Below are 19,577 nucleotides of genomic sequence, written 5' to 3'. Positions count from 1 at the left end.
AGTGCAGGTATTGACCAATTGACCAGTTTCTTTTTGAGACAATTGAATTGATAGGTACCTACCTAGGTGCATTTAGGTTTGTATTTTTTAACAGGAGTCTAGTAAAGATCTCTCAATATTTTGTATTTTACATGATATCGGTAGGCAGGTACCGAATATGCCGTGTTATAACCTATTATTTGATTTAATAGGTATGTTATTCATTATTTACTTTAGTTTATGACTATTAATTATTGACTAGGTAGGTACTAATCTTGCATGCTAGGTACCTAGAATATAATAAATAATTCTAAATGATCACAACGAAATGTTATTTATTTATTACCGAAAACGTAAACTTACATAAGAAAGTAAAACAAAAAACGATGATAAAATCATTTTTTCGATCGGTAGGTACCTAGGTACCTATTGTATTCGTTAATTTACTAGATATTGATACCTAATCTTCCTCGTCTATCCAATTACACGAGTGATTTTGAGAATCTTAACAACCAAAAGCTTTTAGATGTACATAGGTACCTATATCATTACAATGAAGATAAAAACCGTGTAGGTATTTTGTTATTTATTTTTGAAAATTACGATATTTTTATTTTCTCTCCAAAAAATCTTGGCACTTCACCGATAGACCGCGACGAAGTCCACCCAGAGCTGCACCATCGCCATACCTATTAGGTTTGCATTACCCATTAGATTTACGTTGTTGTTTTATTGTATCGGTTATTAAATAGGTACCATCAGATTTCTTGTAGGTAGGTACTATGGTATTGTGATAATATCATGGTAGGTACTTACCTAGTATATTAAATCATTAAACTACCTATGTTGTATAACAGCTATTAAAATTATTACTCTATAACAGTGTCTGCGAAACTGTGTGTCGCCAGGGGTTCCAGGTGTGCTGCGAAACAAGAAGACTTCTGCGAATCTGTTCATATTGTGTACCTACCGAGAGGTTTTTAAAGTTAGGACGATGGGCTAGAAAGATTAAAAACTTTACTTACAGCTTGATTATTTGCCAGTACCTAGATGTTGTCACAAATAAATTTAAAATTTGTCAAAAGTACAAAAGACAGTAGAAAACATATCTGAAACATTATCAGTAGGTATGTATTAATTTCCATCATATTTTGATTTTAAAATATATGAGTGGGTCATACAATAAAATTAATATTTCTACATTGACAACGATTATTGCACAAAGCCTCATTTTCTGAGATAGAGGTGATATCAATTGGTTTAGATCCTTGATTAGCTTTTACAGTCTCTCTATCTGTTGCCGTTTGGATTTTCGTATTTGTTCGAATAAGGTAGATACCTATCACAGCATGCATGGAGATGAAATAAATAAAAAAATAACGGTACCGTTTTAACGATTACAAAATATGGTACCTACATGGAAAGTCTTTGTGTTTGTTTATCTATTTTTTCAAAATCTCCATCGCTCGAAATATAAAATTTTACGAACCGGAACGCTCAATAATTTTTCAAAAATATTGACATAGTTATATTCTATAAGATAAGTGTGTTCGATTTTTTTGTTATTATGGCCTATCTACTTCAGACGGTCAACATTTTTTTTCTCGACACGAAGTGATACCTAATTTGCCAATTTATTTTGTGACTCGGAACGACGCTCCGGTCCATTTCGAGCCCTGAAAATCTCCTATCTATTGATGTGAAAACAGTATTATTTTAATGTCATCGAGGTATAGGTACTAAGATTAATATTATTTTATTCATATTAATTAAAATTACCCTTTTTTTGGTATTCATATTTTGTTGTGACGCGAAATATATTTTCCTTCCTCGGTGTGCCGCCAGGTTAGAAAAGTTTGGCAGACACAATTTATTCTAAAACATGCCATTATTACTAGTAAGTATTATACACTGTGATGCAAGATCCAAGGTAGACCAAACGAAAGTAGACTAGACTTTATCAAGTCTCTACCGTGGCAATATTGAACCGAATATAGTTTTATCTAGCTGGCACTCTGGCAGCACCGCACGCATATTGTCTATGGGCAACATTGTCTATGAAAGTTATTGAAGTGTCAAGTCAAGTTAAATAAAGTTGGCTAAATAATTATTGTCAAATAAGCAAAATTTGTGAACCATCGTAGTGACTGTGAAAAAATATGTGACAATAGCATTAACAGCTTTCAAAATGTTGAAAATATTAAAGCCAAATAATTTTAATACGGTATGCAACCGCAGTCGTTATAATTTTATTCATAATGGCTATAGGTTAGAATGCTATGGCTTACTAGGTGCGAGTTTTTCAGTTAATAAGTATTATGGGACTCGGACTGTAAGTACTTCGCCTAAGAAGGCACGTGTGGTTATTTGTGGTGGTGGTGCAATGGGCGCTTCTGTAGCATATCATTTAGCTAAGAAAGGATTGGGAGAACACACTATATTGGTGGAACAAGATAGGTATGTATTAAATAACTTCCGTCTTCCTTTCAATAAACCAGCATCATTTTCGACTACTCTTCTACACATCGTGTGTTACTTGGCAACTGAAACGTTCCTTCCGGGCTCTTACGCGTTTTATTAATTTAAAGATTTAAAGACTACATACCTGGGACTTCAAAACACCAAAATGTAAACAAAAGATTTAACATTTTATTTACTAATATTATTATGGAACATGTCAAGTTGTCATTTAGTTTAATTTTGTTTATTTACTGTAAAATCAGTTTTAAGATTGCATATTGCTTAGTTTAGATCAGCGATACTCAACCTGCGGCCCTTTATGCTTTTATGTGCGGCCCGAAACACATTTATTATCAGGAATTTCGCATATCTTGAGATTCGTTTCGACTTTGACGCACAGATAGTGACACCCGACGAGGATTATCATTATGATCCACATCAGATCTGGTATATGAGTGTTGCTGCACACGATTAATTTAAAAAACACGCATAATTTTTAAAATCTCAAATATGTTTTGTAAAAAAGGGTGGGTTTCATGATTTTTTTCGTCACATCAGTAGTGATGCGGCCCACATTTAAGTATCATGCTAATTATATCAAATGGCCAGTTAATCATTACGCGCCTAGTGCGTCTTTAGCACTAAAAGACTTAATATAAACTCTTACAAGATAAAAAAAACTTTTTATATACAGCGTTTTTAAATTTTCTGTTGAATCATATAAACTTGACTAGCTTAAACGATCAAAAAAATTTGTACTTGATAGAAATAATACTGAAATGTCAATTTGACATTTCATATTAATTTCTATAGTAACGCACATATATATTAATAATTTAGTTTGTAGGATCCCGGATCCCTAGCAACCAATAATAGTGGATTGGATTACGGATTTCTTCCGAAATAACTCTTCATACAAAAAACAGAATTAACTGAAAATGAATTCAATTCTACTTAAAGATGGCTAAAAGTATTAAAAGAATGTATTGGCATCGTGTTCTGATATATTCTAAAAGTTTCAAATGTCTAGCTAGTCGGGAAGTTAGTTAAAAATCGATTGCAAGATTTGTACTGGATAAACAACCACCGGACAAATAAGAATACGACCTAATAAAAACGTTGTAATATAACCTATTTTGATAAACAAAGCATATCAATTATGTGGATTAACTACTAAACAGTTTCTGGTTAATTTTAATGAACATAAAGTAGAAAAATGTAGTTGTATGTAATTGCCTTGCATAACATAGTAGTGTATTGCACTTAGATTCTAATATAAAAAAGCCTTACACCATTTAAAGTATAAACATCATGAAACTTTGCATCCATTTTCAGAGTAGGCAGCGGAACTGTATGGCATTCATCCGGCCTGGTGGGAATGTTCAAGCCGACATTGTCTCAAGTAAAACTTGCTCAATCCTCAATTCAGTTGCTGAAGTCATTGGATTCTGCCGGACTTGCAACTGGCTGGAAGCAGTGCGGGTCATTGCTTTTGGCAAGGACCAGAGATAGAATGACAGTTTATCGGAGAATGAAAGCACAATCTGTGTAAGATATTCAATATTAAATTTATTAAACTATGCGGTATCTATTTCCAAAAACTGATAGGATAATATATTTAACTCAAAACTGCAATTTATACTGATGGTGACTTGTCTGAATGGTGACAATATATAATAATAAATAGTGTTTAAGTATTTGATATTTATTTTTCTATTCATATTAAGTATGTATGCTTATCAATTAAAGTAATTGCACCGATAAATGCGCATTGAAGTGCTAAAGCAAATATTATTTTTTCTGAATGTAGTTTTTGATTTATTATATTTAAGATATTAAAGTTTTCAAGTATACTGACAGTTTTAGAGATCCATTAGAAAAATAAAGTTAATTAATCATTAAAAAAAAAAAAATAAGTCTTTTCAAAAGTGACTAATATTTTACTTACTCTATTTTTTCAATACGGAAGATATAGGTATAATTTGTATAATACATTAGACATCTTCCTTGTATCATGACCAGTTAATTTACTTTGTTTTAGGGCTTGGAATATTCCATGCGAATTAATAACTCCTGATAAATGTGCGTCACTGTGTCCTCTAATTCGAACTGACGATCTTCAGGGAGGATTGTGGATTCCAGGAGATGGAGTGGGTGATTCTTATCAGATATGCTTAACACTCATTCAAGAAGCTATCAACTCGGGTAAATATTCCGGTTACATGTAAGTTGTACGTAAAACATTTCACCGTGGCACAGTTTGCCATGAGCTTTCTATCGGAAAGAGATGACCTTATGGCGTATACTATAGTCTCTAATTTTATTAGATTCATTATGAACAATAATTCAATTTTCATAGCTGATTTTGGCAAAATTCATGAATAATTCAAGAATGAAAACCTATCCTGACCTAACCCAACCTAACAAATAATCCAGTATAATTCGCTATTTTCAAAATTTGTTTGCCGCTGGCTTCCTGTAAAGTCTGGGCCCCACTGGGGGGCAATTTGAATATTTTGGGGGGCAAAAAAGTCATCTTGAAAATATCACAATGTCACAACAAATAGCACAAAGATCCCACTAATTTTCTTCCGAGTTGTACTTGTAACATAATATACATATTTATTTACGAAACTTAAATTAAAAGTAGTATTGCCTGTGTGCATTTTTCATTTGAAGTAATTCATTTTTTTTCAGAATTAGTTATGTAACTATAACATTTTGATAGGGGGAGGGGGGGCATGGAGATTTTTGAAGCGTTGATGTTGGGCTTGGCAGAAATATGGTTGGGAAACACTGTGTGTAAACCGACAAGAACCGTGTTTTATTTAGACATGAATTTTATCTCAGTACTATACGAACGAAAGAGGTTGGACAGTCTTTAATATGCGACCATATATTTCCGATACAACATTTCACGGTGAAGTGTGATACGGCAAACTGCATACATACAAATTTCTGGACACAAAATATTCCAACCACAGTGAAACAAATGAAAAATGGGTGATTATTATAATAATTTATTGTTTCAATGGATGTAAATTCCAGGCTTAACATTGATGGAAAACTGCTCGGTTATTGGTGTTAAAAGTAGAAAAGGCAAAGTGTGCTTGGTGGAAACAACGCAAGGAGACTTTGAGTGTGATTATTTCGTCAATTGTGCTGGATTTTGGGCTAGGAAAATTGGTCAACTATCAGAACCAAATGTTAAAGTGCCTTTACATGCAACCGAACATTACTACTTGCACACAAAACTTATTGAAGGCATTGATCCTATGACACCCGGTAAGTAAACATACTGGCAAACTGAATTATACAGTATAATTTCCAAAAAAATATATTTCAACAAATTTGTGGTTTTCATACTACAATTTTTTTGTTTGTTACGATTACAGTTGTAAGGGATCCAGACGGTCACATATATTTTAGAGAAAATGAAGGTCGAATTTTGGCCGGGGGATTTGAACCAAATGCTAAACCGGTATCTGAAGACGAGCAATCAGGTAAATGTTTTTAAAAAAATTGTTTATAAAAAACTTTAATTTATGTATTTAAGTAATAACTTACAGCTAATCTACATTTTCAATGATTCCAGGTGACAGTAGTCAGAGATATCATCCCGAAGACTGGGATCACTTTCATGTTTTGCTTGAGCAAATTCTCCTAAGAATGCCGTCACTTAAAAATGTTCAATTAGAGAAACTTTGCAATGGACTCGAGGCATTTTCGCCTGATTGTAAATGGATTATTGGCCAAGCTCCAGAGGTGTAAAAATTATCTATTATAAAAACAATTTTTGTAATGTGGTCCTTTATTTCAATTTATAAATTTATTTCATTAAGCAAAATAGTTTCCTCCCTCTGTCCACATGTTTCGAGCTCATTTAATCGATAAACATCTCTGTAATGCTTAAGATAGGTTGAGGAACAAACTGTGATAATCTAATCTTTAAACAACACAATGAAGAACTGTGATTGACTCGAACAATATAAAACTGTTACATGATGCTCAAAGTTTTACATTTATGTAATCTAAATTTAACTGTTCGGTTAATTTATTGTGTTTGTTAATTCTTTAGATGTCAAATTACCTTGTGACGGCTGGCATGAAGACAGTTGGAATATCAGCTGCGGGTGGTGTAGGACAGGCCACAGCCGACATAATTGCTGATGGTTTCACTCCTTTTGATATGTATGAACTTGACATATCACGCTTTCTTGGTCTCCATAATAACCGCAAATTTTTGAGAGACAGAGTTCGAGAAGTACCTGGTGAGAAAGATTTGTAGTGTCCTTACAATATTTTCACTGTATGATATTATTTAATACGGTAGGTTATTAATTAAGTAGATATTCAAATTTATTTGCTCCTTGGGTCACTTAGTGAAATGATAGTAACAATGATCTCCATTTCCAGGTATGCATTATCAAATCCCGTACCCTTGCCATGAGTTTGAAACGGGGCGGAATTTAAGGATGTCTCCAATTTATCCGGTGCTCAAAGAAGCGGGAGCTGTATTTGGACAAGTGATGGGGTACGAAAGGCCCACATGGTTTGAAAAAGAAAACAGTGAGTAATCATATATATACATTAGATCTTGGACTATAAGTGGACGGATTCATATGAGCCTTTGTATTGATTGAGTCCTTCACAATACTGGTGGTGACTCCCTTTTCCTTCAATATAAACAGTTGAACATGCGTTGCGATACTCCCAAAACTCTCAAAATCGCAACGGCATGTCTATATTAAGTAAGAGGAAGGCTGTGAATAATAGCTTCCAATATAGATAGATCTGTAAGGACCAAATGTGAGGCAGTAGAAACCTCACACTCACAACAAATATGGCATGTCTGGACTACGGAGATCACTTCACCGGGAACATCTAGAACTATCATAATCTCTAAATATCATCTTTACTTTCTGGAAGAAAACATAAACATGCTACATGGAGGCAGCATCTCGAGGTATCATGGGAAAATCATCATTATCATCGGATGTCAAATGAATCTGATCTTGTAGATTGCACTCCATACTCCGCACTCCTCCACTTGAGTTCTTCTCACTTGAAAATATCAGATCATTTAATAATTCATGGAATTGACTGATTGAATGTATCTAAAATTGTATTCATTGAAATGCTTGCGATTTTTAACAAATACGGCCGATAACAGTTTGACGGTCGCTACAAATGAAACTGCAATGTGAAATGACTTACAGCTAATTTGGTCATTAATTAGTCTTAGTAAACCTTATTTCAGTTTCACTTTTATTCGTAAATAATGACTGTGTTTAGGAAAAAGTGTGTAACCCTCGATTTTTCGAAAAGTGCTTTTATTAGATATTAACAATGTATACAACTAAATACACATTCTATAAAAAGGAAGTAAGCCACAAATGCCGAATTATTATCTAAATTCAGGTTTTAATTGAGATTAATTAAGCTTTCTTCTTCTTCCACGGCGCTACATCCCGGGGTGGGATTTGGCCTCCTCCACAACCGCTCTCCACTCACTCCGGTCTCTCGCCACACTTCTCCAGTTACCGGGTCTTCCTATATGAAGCCAGTCCACTTCTACGGCGTCAGCCCATCTCCTTCTTGGACGGCCTCTGGGTCTCTTCCGTTGGGGTAGCCACTTCGTCATGATCCTTGGCGCTCTAACTTCAGGCATACTCTCCACATGTTCCGCCCATCGTAGTCTTTGGGACTTACAGTATCTTATGATTGTTTGCTGTTCAATCAGCTCTTCCAACTCGTGGTTCATTTTTATTCTGTAGTTCCCATTTTCCAATGTGGGTCCAAAGATTTTGCGCTCGAAGACAGCTAATTTTTTTTTCCTCGTTTTGAGTTAAGCACCAAGTCTCACAGCCATAAGTGACCACTGGCCTTATAATTGTTTTATAAATTAGAAGTTTACTTCTTCGGCCTAGAATTTTCGACCCCACTTGTCGCTTGCAGGCATGCCAGCATTTATTCCCGGAGATAAGGCGGATTTTTATCTCCTCTGCTGTCTTATTTTGGGTATTTAGGCTGGATCCGAGATACGTGAATATGTCCACCCTTCATATGCATGCTGTCCTATGTCTATATTCTGCAGCGGTACCTGATCGCGTGTGCTGACCATATATTTAGTTTTTGACTGGTTTATTTGCAGCCCAGCGTTTTCTGCTTTTATTTTCATAGTGCCACCATGGTCGATCATCCTCTGTTTGGATCTGCTTGTAATCACTATGTTGTCAGCATAAGCGCACATCTGCGCTGTACTGTTATCTACCCATCCTCTTATGTTGGTTTCACGAGCTATGGATTCCACCACAAGGTTAAATACCATAGTGGATAGCGCATCCCCTTGTCTCACACCTGATTCGATTTTGAAGCTTTCAGTTTGCACATTTTGCACAGTGACAACTGCTTGAGTATCCATCAGTGTGGTCTTTATTAGCCTTACTAGTTTTAAGGGAATTCCCAGTATTTTTAGGCTTTGCAGCATCTTATCCCTATTCACGCTGTCTAAAGCTTGTTTAAAATCAATAAACAGGTGGTGGAGTGTAAGGTTGTATTTGTGCGCTTTCTCCATAGTTTGCTTCATGAGATGGATGTGATCTATGGTAGATCTATTTGGTTGGAAGCCGCATTGGTATTCTCCCAGGATTTCCTCACCATAGATCATCCTGCTATACAGTACAGATGAGAAAACTTTATAAGCTGTGTTTAGAATAGTGATCCCTCTGTAGTTATCGCACATTGTTTTGCCTCCCTTTTTCAGAATAGGCACGATTATACCCATCTTCCATTCCTCAGGTAGAATTTCTTTTTCCCAAATATTGAGAATTATCTTGTGGATATTTGCTTCCAGTGTTGGGCCACCACTCTTTATCAGCTCGGCTGTTATCCTGTCGGTTCCAGGTGCTTTTAGTGCTGTTTTTCAGTGTTCTTAATGCTCTTCTTCCTTCAGGCATAGTAGGCTCATCAATAAATTCCTCAGCAGTGTGGTACAATACTTCTTCCGTTTCCTCATGACCATTACTATAAGCCTGATTTAAAAGTGTTGTGAAATAGCCTTTCCATCTTTCCATAATGTCCTCCTTTTCGATCAGCATTTGTCCTTCACTATCCTTACAGGAGTTTAATCTGGGTTGATAGGATTTCGTTAGATTTCGAAGAGTCTTGTAAAATTTTCTGGGATCATTGTTTCTTCTTTGACATTCCATGTCTTGGAGTATTCTCTTGAGCATCATTCGCTTTTTCTCTCGACAGAGCTTTGTTGCAGTTTTTCTCTTTTCTTTATAAGTTTCGTAATTTTGGCGCGTTTCCCTGTGTAGGCATTTTTTTCAAACAGTGCTTGCCTGCAATCATCATCAAACCATCCTGCATCTATTTTTGCTTTGTTTTCCTCCAGAATTTCTGTGGCACTCGTGATAATACAGTTTTTGGTATTTTCCCAGTCCACATTCACATCATCGGTTATTAAATTAATTTTTAAGTTTGTTTCTATAGATTCCTGGTATTTATCCAAAATTTCTTCATCCCTCAATTTTTCAGCTTTCCATTTAGTTCTTCTCTGGCCTTCTTTTTTCAGTATTAAGGAGATTTTTTGTTTTAATTTTGCTCTCACCAGGAAGTGATCAGAATCGCAATTGGCTCCTCTGCAGACGCGCACATCCTCCACCGTTGTCGCTCTTCTTTTCGATATAAGAATGTGATCTATTTGGTTGCATGTATTACTTCCAGGTATTTTCCAGGTTCCTTTGTGGATATTTTTATGTTTAAACCATGTACTACTAATTATTAAATTATTTGCAGCCGCTAAAAAGCATAGACGTTCACCATTATTGCTTGTCGTTTCATGCAAACTGTACTGCCCAGCTACTTCTTTAAATGCTTCCTCTTTTCCAATTTTTGCATTGAAGTCTCCCCAGATAATTAGAGCATCATGTGGGGAGACTTTTTCGCAGGCTCTCTGCAGATCTTCATAGAATCTATTCGTTATTAATTTTATAATCTTAATTTATTAATTATATATTATTAATCTTAATTTCCTCGGTCGCATCGTCAGTTGGGGCATAAACGTTGATGAACGTAATATTGAAAAGTGTACCTTTCGTTGGCTCAAATCCTAGTACTGCCCTGCGGATATCAGAGCTGATTAAGAACCCAGTTCCATAGTGACACTGCGTACCTGCAGATCCACTGTAATACAAAGTGTAGTTTCACTTGTTTATGAAACCTGCGCCCTCCCATCTTATTTCCAGCAATGCAGTCACGCTCATTTTATACTTATCGTCGCTTAAGAAACAACACCGCGGAAGTCAATTAATTAAAATTTTCAGGAAATGAAAATGAAAATTGAAAATTTTAATTAATTGACTTCCGCGGAGTTGCTTCTTAAGCGACGTTATGCAATTCAATTGCAACCTCCTCCATCTTGCCCGGCTGCAACATAGTGCGTACGTTCCATGTGCCACATTGTATATATAATCGTTTGTCCTTAATTCTTTGCTTGGGTCGTTGGTTTATGGGGAGTCCGGGGTCCAAGACAGTTGTTTTGGTGTTCGTAATCAGGGTTTTTTTTACCGTGTTGGGTGATTAGCCCTACGACGAACCCTCCTCCTTTATCCGGGCTTGGGACCAGCCATAGTGTAGGTAGAGTCGTTCCCTATTACTATAGGCGAAGTTATTAATTAAGCTTTAATTTAAGGAAAAAAGCATTTACCCTCAATTTTAATGATTTTTCTGTAATTTCTTTAATTATTATTGGATTAAAAATATATTACACCAAATCATCAATCATCATGCACCCAATGTATGTGCCTATTTTAAAAAAAATATTAAATTAAAATCATAAAATTTTTTTGCCCCTCCTGTAAAATTTGTTCTGTGAGGGTTACGCCCTTTTTCCTAAAAACGGTCGATATATATATTATAAGGCCTTGTCTTGAATATGAACAAGGTTTTCTTCAACATCTTTGATGTACATAAATGTTATCGTATATTTTTATATTGTGAAATTATCCTTCTCTCATATTAAAATACCCCATGTTTTTAATTTCTTCTCAGCTGCCAGGACTATTGATGGCTCACGACCATTTAGAATTGCCAAAACTAATACATTTGGAAAGCCTCCATGGTTTGATTTTGTAGAACGGGAATACGCAGCATGCCGGGAGACTGTTGGCATCTGTGACTATTCCTCATTCACAAAGATTGATCTTTGGGTATGTATTAATCAAAAAGTTGTACACTTAAAAATCAATGTTTTTAAAAATAAATATAAAATAGATTAACTGTGAATTATTCAAAAATATTTTCAAATATTTTCACTGCATTACAGGAAACATATTAAGTTAAATTTAATAAATGATAAAAATACCCATAATAAGATATGGAATAATAAGATATTGTGATCCTTTAACGAATTCATGTTTTATTAAGTTTATCTTTGACTTTAAATAAAGAATATTTTTCTTTTTTTATATCTTTAGATATATATTGATTAATTATTACACATTAACAACAGATTGTCTAAATTGCAAGCATAATATTTTTTTCTTTCTATTTTTTATAGTCTAAGGGCAGAGAAGTGGTGGATATTCTACAGTACTTGTGTTCGAATGACGTTGATGTTCCCGTAGGCAGTATTATTCACACTGGAATGCAAAACATATACGGTGGCTATGAAAACGATTGCTCACTTGCCAGATTATCTGAGAACCAGTAAGTATTGATTTTTAATAAACATGTGATTGGTGGAAGCAAAAATGATCATTTTGATGACTATTGAATCTATATTATAAAACACTTAAATTTGTCCAGAATTTAAAGGCTCTGAAACATCAGGCTGTAGAGCGCTGAAATTTTTACCGAAGATTCCTTGCCTAAAACTAAGATCAACGCAAGAAATATTAAATGAGTTTGTGGTTTAATTCACCAGATATGCACTGTTCAAGTTTCCCTTATATTATCCTTTTCAGAAGAAAAACAATGCAATGGAATTAAATATAACATTTTAATTTCTCAGATATATACTTACAGACCTACAAACTTATCTGTAGAATGGCCAAATATGGAACTATGAACTTTATTTTGCATCTCTTTAATAATTATTGGTAACCTTCGTAACGCAACAATAAAATAATTGTCTCAAAACATTGTTCGATGTCAAAAATATTAATTTAAATTCAGAATTCCTGGACAATATCAGCTACAGTTTTTCACGGATAGGTAACGATATGCTCAATATGCTGGAATCAACTTTAATCGTTGTGAGTTGTTGAGTATGTTAAATCATTAAGAAGTGATGGTGTGTTCCAATTCGATGAGTTACAAGGGCGATTAAGTGACTGAACATGGAATGGCAGAAACATTCACTGGTCACCTTAGTGCCGTTATCCTATTGCACCCACCGCGAGTGAAATATATGGTGCGCCGTCTGTGCAATCGAATAAAGGGACAGGTCTGTCTTTCCAAGTAGTATCTCAAAGCTTACGATGAAGACCGGTATCTTTCAGGAAAGTGGAAGGTATCATAGTTTACTCCGATTGATGGGTATTGAGGGAATTGAGTGGTGTTTATTCTCTCTGTACCAGCAATAGTTCCTAAAATGATCATGTAGTCTGATTTTTCCAAAACTTGAGTCATTTATAATGAATCAATAGCATCGATTTAGAACAAACCGATTAATCGAAAATTATCTAATTAAATATAACGATAGTGTTTATTTTCCTATTCATCAAAATTGATTCCAAGCGATTTGCCTATATGTAGTATCAAGTGCCTTCAGTTCTCGATTTACCCTGCCTTTGCCATAATGTTAATTTCTCACATTGTCGATTTTATGGCACAATGTAATCAGTGGATAATCCAAAAATTTGAGAATATTTAAAAAAAAATTAAGCGCGTTAAAAGTCATACTTCTTTGGCGTAATAAAACAAAATAAGCCGTTACCTGAGTCTATTAATATTGCAGTGGATTAGGTTGATGAAAACGTACGCGATTCATCTGTGTCTCATATAGCGCATGATAATTGTAATTTAATTATTGTATTGGACCAAAACTCACCTTTGCCATACAGCGGTTATAATCGATTCAGGAGTGCCCATGAAGAATTAATAAAAAATCAAATTCTAATATATTTTTTGAATTATTTACCAATTCAACAGTCACAAAATTTATTTATTTATTGATATATAATTTTACTCATAATAATACTTACATATAGCTTCAAATCTTGATACAAAATCTTTACAATAAAAAATAAATATACACCAATATAAATAAAGTTTTATGAATATAAATTAACATTGTAGAATGTTAGTCTCCAGAAATTTGTTTATAAACATATATATTTATTATGACACAATATTGGTTATGTTTACAACACGTGATCTTTACTTGGTTGTATTGAACGACTAACTAAATGACACTATGCGCATTCGCATGTACCCTTGAGACCGAAATGAATATAATCATAATACAAATACATTATGTGTTACATCGGCACGTGCAACTTCGTCACACGCTAAAAATACACTCTGATCTGTTTTCCCAAACGTGCCAAAAGAAGTATAACTTCAAAAAAAAAAAAAAGGTTTATTTATAACTAGGTGGACAGCCCATCCCGAGGATATACGAAATATTATCTAAATCTATAAAGTTGATACTTTCTTAATTCCGGCATCATATATCTATATCACTGCCAAGTTACCACAATTATTACCACAATTAATAATTAATGATATCACCCAAATGGTCAATATTGTCTTTTAAAAACTTTCATTATGCTTTGCAAAATGTTTCCCATTATTTTAAGAGACGACCACTGTCTATTCACATATACTTTAATTAATAATTATTTTTCAGTGCGAAATGCGAATGACAGCAATGTTATTTTCATTTGTTTTGTTCATTTGTTGTGTCATCATTCGACTTCAAATTAACCCTTGCGCATTTCAGGTTTCAAAATTTGAAAAATTATATATAAGATATCAAAATATTAATTCATTTTGTATAATATTTTCAGCTATATGATGATTGCTCCTACGATACAGCAAACGCGTTGCAAAGCATGGATCGGTAGCCGCCTTCCTTCCAACGGGTCTGTTACCATGTCAGACGTAACATCGATGTACACTGCTATTTGTTTGATGGGTCCCTTTACCAGAGTTCTACTCTCTGAATTGACTGATACGGATCTAAGTCCCGCCAACTTTCCTTTCTTTTCATATAAAGAACTGGATGTAGGACTAGCCAATGGAATACGAGCGTTAAATCTCACTCATACCGGAGAACTTGGCTATGTTCTCTACATACCAAATGAGGTAAATTAAGTATATTAATCTGCTTTACACTGAAACCTTTAAAATCCATGTAAGGCATAGGTATGAAAAAAAATCTCCTTGAAAATCATTCATCATTTTAATTATTTAAAATTATGTGACTGCTATTTATTTTTAAAATTTTCGTTAATGTTTCAAAACTGCTGATTTCAAAATCAAAGTAACTACAAAAATAGTTGTAGGTTTAATGATTTCTTTTAGTTATGATTGGCCATCAACAGCACTTTTACAATCTAACCATTGTTACAATGTCGCTCATGAATAATTGGTACTAAGGACTGATATACCGTACCCTTAAGATTTGGTGGAGACCTGCACAGGTTGCATGTGTTAAATAAGCGGTATTTGGTCCTAACTAAATACAGCGTAGACATTAAAACTAAAGTAGACATAAAAATTCACTTTTCAGTTTGCGCTCCATGTATATTCACGCCTCATGGAGTCAGGAGAGAAATATGGGCTGAAGCACGTCGGATATTATGCAATGAGAGCATTACGAGTAGAAAAGTTTTATGCTTTTTGGGGACAGGATTTAGATACAATGACGACTCCACTAGAATGTGGGCGTGCGTGGAGAGTCAAATTTAATGTAAGTGTTTGTAATGTTATTGCCTCAACTTATTAACACGTTGATCGCCATGGGGGTCACCGGTGACCGGCATCGGATTACGTTCAGGGGGCCATGGGGGTCACCGGTGACCGGCAAAGAAGACCTGCCTTAGAGTTGTTCTACAGCGCCGGCGGGCACGCGCACAGTGCATTTTTCGATACGCGGTGACCGGCATGGCCCTTCTGTATATTACTGCCACTTGGCCTGAAAATATGTCTTCCCAGTCACGAAATATAGGCTCACTAATGTAAAGAATGTACATAATGAAAAAAAAAGTTTTCCTTTTAAATTGTAAATGTGTTTTTGTTGATATAAAAATAAAAATTAAATAGATGATAAAAATGTAAGTTATAAAAAATATGTAAATAATAAAAAAATAGAATAAAAAAAATGATTATAAGGTATGTATACGTATATTTCCAGTTTATGTGTATCCAGGTATTATACTACCCAATTTGAAAACTTTTATTCCGTATTTGTGCCTTTTCTGTTTATTATACTATCTAAATCTAAATATAATTCGACCGCGAAATGGCACCATGCTCTCGTCAACACATATGGACAGGTGACCGGCGAAATGGCCGGCACGGCGCAATAGAATAAATTAACTTGTTGGCGCCGCGACGGACACATGTGGCCGGCACATCATAAAAACCAATATTTACGTAAAAAAATCATCAAAATGAAAAAAAACATTATATTCTTTCATTACCTATCAAATAATACCTTAGAGACAAATAATCATTTTTTAACTATTTTATGTAAAACTAGTTGGCGATCAATGTGTTAATAGTAAAATTATGTTTAAAATTTCATTTAATTTTTAATTATCTCAAGCTCGTCAGTGTAATCAAGTTTCGTTCGCTTCAATAGGATATTTACAAATGTATTCAAATAATTACTCTTAAAGTTATATATATCAAAAAATTTTAAATTCAAAATTAAAATTTATTTATTGAGACATGACTAGATACTAATTAAATACAATATTTTGAAGTTCAGTTTAGAATTTCTTATTCAACCATTATTAAATTATGTGTAATAAGTACTACATTTGGTCTTTTATTTTCATTAATACAATGTCTTTCCATTGACAATTGACAGTTAATACTATTAAGTGATACATATATATTGTGTATACTTTCTAGAAACCTGTTCAGGCAAAAAACATACCGAAATATATTCAATAACGAGTTTTGCAAAAAAACAGATAGCTGGTTTTGAAGGCGCGATGACGCTTTGTAAGTGCAAAAATACATTATTAATGATATAATTCTAGGGTGTAGCCGGCAAATACAAACGAATAAATAAATGCGTGTATTTCAGAAAAAAGCTAACTTTATTGGGAAAGAAGCTTTGATAAAGCAACGTGATGAAGGCATCAAAAGACAGTATGTTCAATTGTTGCTGAATGATCATGATGCAGAGACCGAACTGTGGAGCTGGGGGGGTGAACCAATTTATAGAAATGGAATACATTGTGGGCAAACCACAACAACGGGATATGGATTCACATTTAAAAAACAGGTGAGAAACAAATGTTTTTATCTAACGATGTTCAATTTTTATTATGTAATTGTTAGACCTAGCAGAGCCTACGTAAAGCCAATGCTCTTAGTTGTGCTATGAAACTTGAAAATAACCCAGAATATTTGTGAATGAAAAATTTTCCGTCGTATTCATAGATCAATCTGAGACTGCAAGAATTAGAGATGCTGAGATCTACGGTCTGTATGTATGGCACAATTTAATCAATAGTATGTTTCACTAGTCACTGGCTACGTTTTGTGCACTGTATTTTTGACAATGAGCCGGCAAAAACAATAGTATCACGAAACCCGATACGAAGAGTAGTAGTAGCATGCCAAAAATTTGCTGGTTAGATGGGAGATACCAATAACTACAATATATTTAAGGTACAGGTACAATTGGAGGAGTTGGAGTAAGCTAGAATCCTCCCCGGTTTGTCACGCTCCTTATAATTACGATGAGCCCAAGTGCAAACACAACCAATTGTAAATGCTACTGGTCACATGCATTTATTAATCCCATGGATTCCGTATCATTCCGATGAGCTGGCCAGGCATTGCTGAAGCAAGTCAGTATTGCGCACTCGGTGATTGGTTGCAGCTACAAGCTGGGTCTCAACTGCTGCTGTGTTTACAAACCAATTATGTTGAAGAAAATTTTTAGTTTGCCATGAGTGCCATTATTGAAAATGTATTCTCTTTTTTTAGGTTTGCTTAGGATTTGTTCAAAATTTTGAAGATGGAATCGCACAACCAGTCAAACACGAATATGTGCTTTCTGGAGATTATGAAGTGGACATCGGAGGGATTAGGTATTGTTTACTTTTTAATATTTCCATAAATAAATCACTATTTTCACTTCAAAAAAGACCATGTGGGCTTCAAAATGAAGATTATTTTAACAGATTTTTACAAAGAATTCGCTCAACCCATTCAGGACTCATGTCGAGGCCAGTGTATTCTGTTCACTAAGTAGACGTTAAATATTATAAAGATTATTAAAACTCTCGGTTTTTAACGAATGATGTATGTTTATGGAAGAGAAGTCTCCAATGATATTATTGTTCATTTTTTTTTAATATACCCAGCTCTACGCCTTCTGCGCAGCTATTCTTAACAGTTAGCACTTTAGCACGTTTCCATTATTTCCATTGGCCCAAATTAATACGGCAAGAATTTAGGTTGGTAGACATGTTGGTCAAATTCAAGTATATGCCCGAACCCAAAATTTTTGTATTGAAACGTCAAACATATCAACATAACCTACAATTTTATTAGTCATGTCATTGTGATTGCAGGATGTAGTAAAACAAATATTATGTTACTACTAGCCACTCGAAATTTGACAGCTCGTGGGGAACTGTCAATTAAGTCGCCGGTCGTGACGTATTATTTTTCAAATAGTCAGATCTTGCATCTCAATTCTAAATAAGTGTAAAATTGACATACTCTATTTCGCTCTAAAAATTATCACAGCCAAGAGAGGGGCTGTTAAAAGATAGTACTTTTTGACAGTTCAGACGGATAACTTATTGTAATAATTAACTGCCTGTATACATAAAATGATAAATGTGATATATTTATCACAAGTGATGTGTTAGAATAGCCTCGTTGAATCATTTTAAAAAAGGCAGACTTTATTATTGACAATAAATGTCATATACAAAAATAATACTTCTTTATTCAGCCACTTGTTTTTTGTTATAGATATAATGCCAAAGTGAATTTACACTCTCCAAATCTTCCAACCAAATATCCTGACCAGGAAAGAGAAGCTTACAAAGCAACTAGAGAAAAAACTGACGATCAAATACTTGTACCTCGATAACATTTTAATGGAATACTCCTATAATATAATATTTGTTCTCATCAATAATGCGCACAGAACTTATGCGAATACATTGATGTAATTTAGGATAAGATTATAGATTAATAGTGACTGATGCAAACAAGCAGCATTTACAAATGTTTTTATAACTCGTTGGTGTTTTTTAATTCTAAAAAACGTGTTATTTTATTTCTAAAAACATGTTATTTTATTTAAACATTTATTTAAAACTAATAAAAGTATTTAAAATATATATATATATTATCAAGTAGCATTGTTATTGATTGCACATTAAAAAGCTGACTTGTTATTCTTGACTGCAGAATAATTATTTTATAATATTTATATACTCAAGTATTAATATTTACGTAATATTATTTTTGTTATTCTTTAACATACAATAAAATTTACTATTATTTTGTCAGATTGATAGTTCCTTATTTGATGACATTTAATTTGTTTATATCACTACAAAGTCACTAAAAATAGGTCATATTTACTGACTGTATTACAAAGCGAGGTTTAAGCGCAGTATAACAATATAAATTATACATTATTTATCATGTAGATTTATTATTTTTTCATTGGTAACTAAAGCTTTGTTATAAATCATTGAACACACTTGCTCTTCACTATTTATTACCATTTCATGTACAAATTGCCATTGTGATTTTTATTGTATTGTAGATTCTAGGAATGTTACCCCTTTTCAATAATAATTTTAATACTACCTATCGGCGGCGAAGGGTGGAGGTAGGCTGTCAAGATCAGACATAAGTAGTGCACACTAAACATTGTTAGTCTACAGACTGCAGATGGTATCGATTAGTTCTTA

The 19,577-nt window shown here is 34.0% G+C and overlaps 1 protein-coding gene across 1 annotated transcript; it reads left to right on the top strand.

Annotated features, from left to right (window-relative positions):
* Positions 1–2,029: 2,029 nt before the first annotated feature.
* Positions 2,030–18,869, top strand: LOC147079463 (pyruvate dehydrogenase phosphatase regulatory subunit, mitochondrial). The gene is made up of 15 exons (XM_085941256.1): positions 2,030–2,436; positions 3,775–3,987; positions 4,481–4,644; positions 5,488–5,724; positions 5,835–5,942; positions 6,035–6,204; positions 6,518–6,710; positions 6,856–7,008; positions 11,497–11,654; positions 12,005–12,153; positions 14,460–14,757; positions 15,185–15,364; positions 16,712–16,912; positions 17,623–17,726; positions 18,622–18,869. The coding sequence occupies exons 1-15, from the start codon at positions 2,168–2,170 to the stop codon at positions 18,740–18,742; spliced, it is 2,718 nt and encodes a 905-aa protein (XP_085797382.1). The 5' UTR covers positions 2,030–2,167; the 3' UTR covers positions 18,743–18,869.
* The last annotated feature ends 708 nt before the right edge of the window (positions 18,870–19,577 follow it).

The sequence above is a fragment of the Rhyacophila brunnea genome, unplaced genomic scaffold, assembly GCF_057557595.1.
Source record: "Rhyacophila brunnea isolate RB1 unplaced genomic scaffold, BYU_Rbru_1.0 scaffold_1, whole genome shotgun sequence".
NCBI classification, from domain to species: Eukaryota; Metazoa; Arthropoda; class Insecta; order Trichoptera; family Rhyacophilidae; genus Rhyacophila; species Rhyacophila brunnea.
The sequence above is the reverse complement of the archived record's forward strand: the minus strand, read 5'-3'. Positions and strand labels throughout refer to the sequence as shown.

Coding starts and splice junctions, on each gene's coding strand:
- LOC147079463 (XM_085941256.1), top strand. CDS start 2,168: ATGTTGAAAATATTAAAGCCAAATAATTTTAATACGGTATGCAACCGC. Junction 6,205..6,517: donor TTATTGGCCAAGCTCCAGAG/GTGTAAAAATTA, acceptor TTAATTCTTTAG/ATGTCAAATTACCTTGTGAC. Junction 7,009..11,496: donor ATGGTTTGAAAAAGAAAACA/GTGAGTAATCAT, acceptor ATTTCTTCTCAG/CTGCCAGGACTATTGATGGC.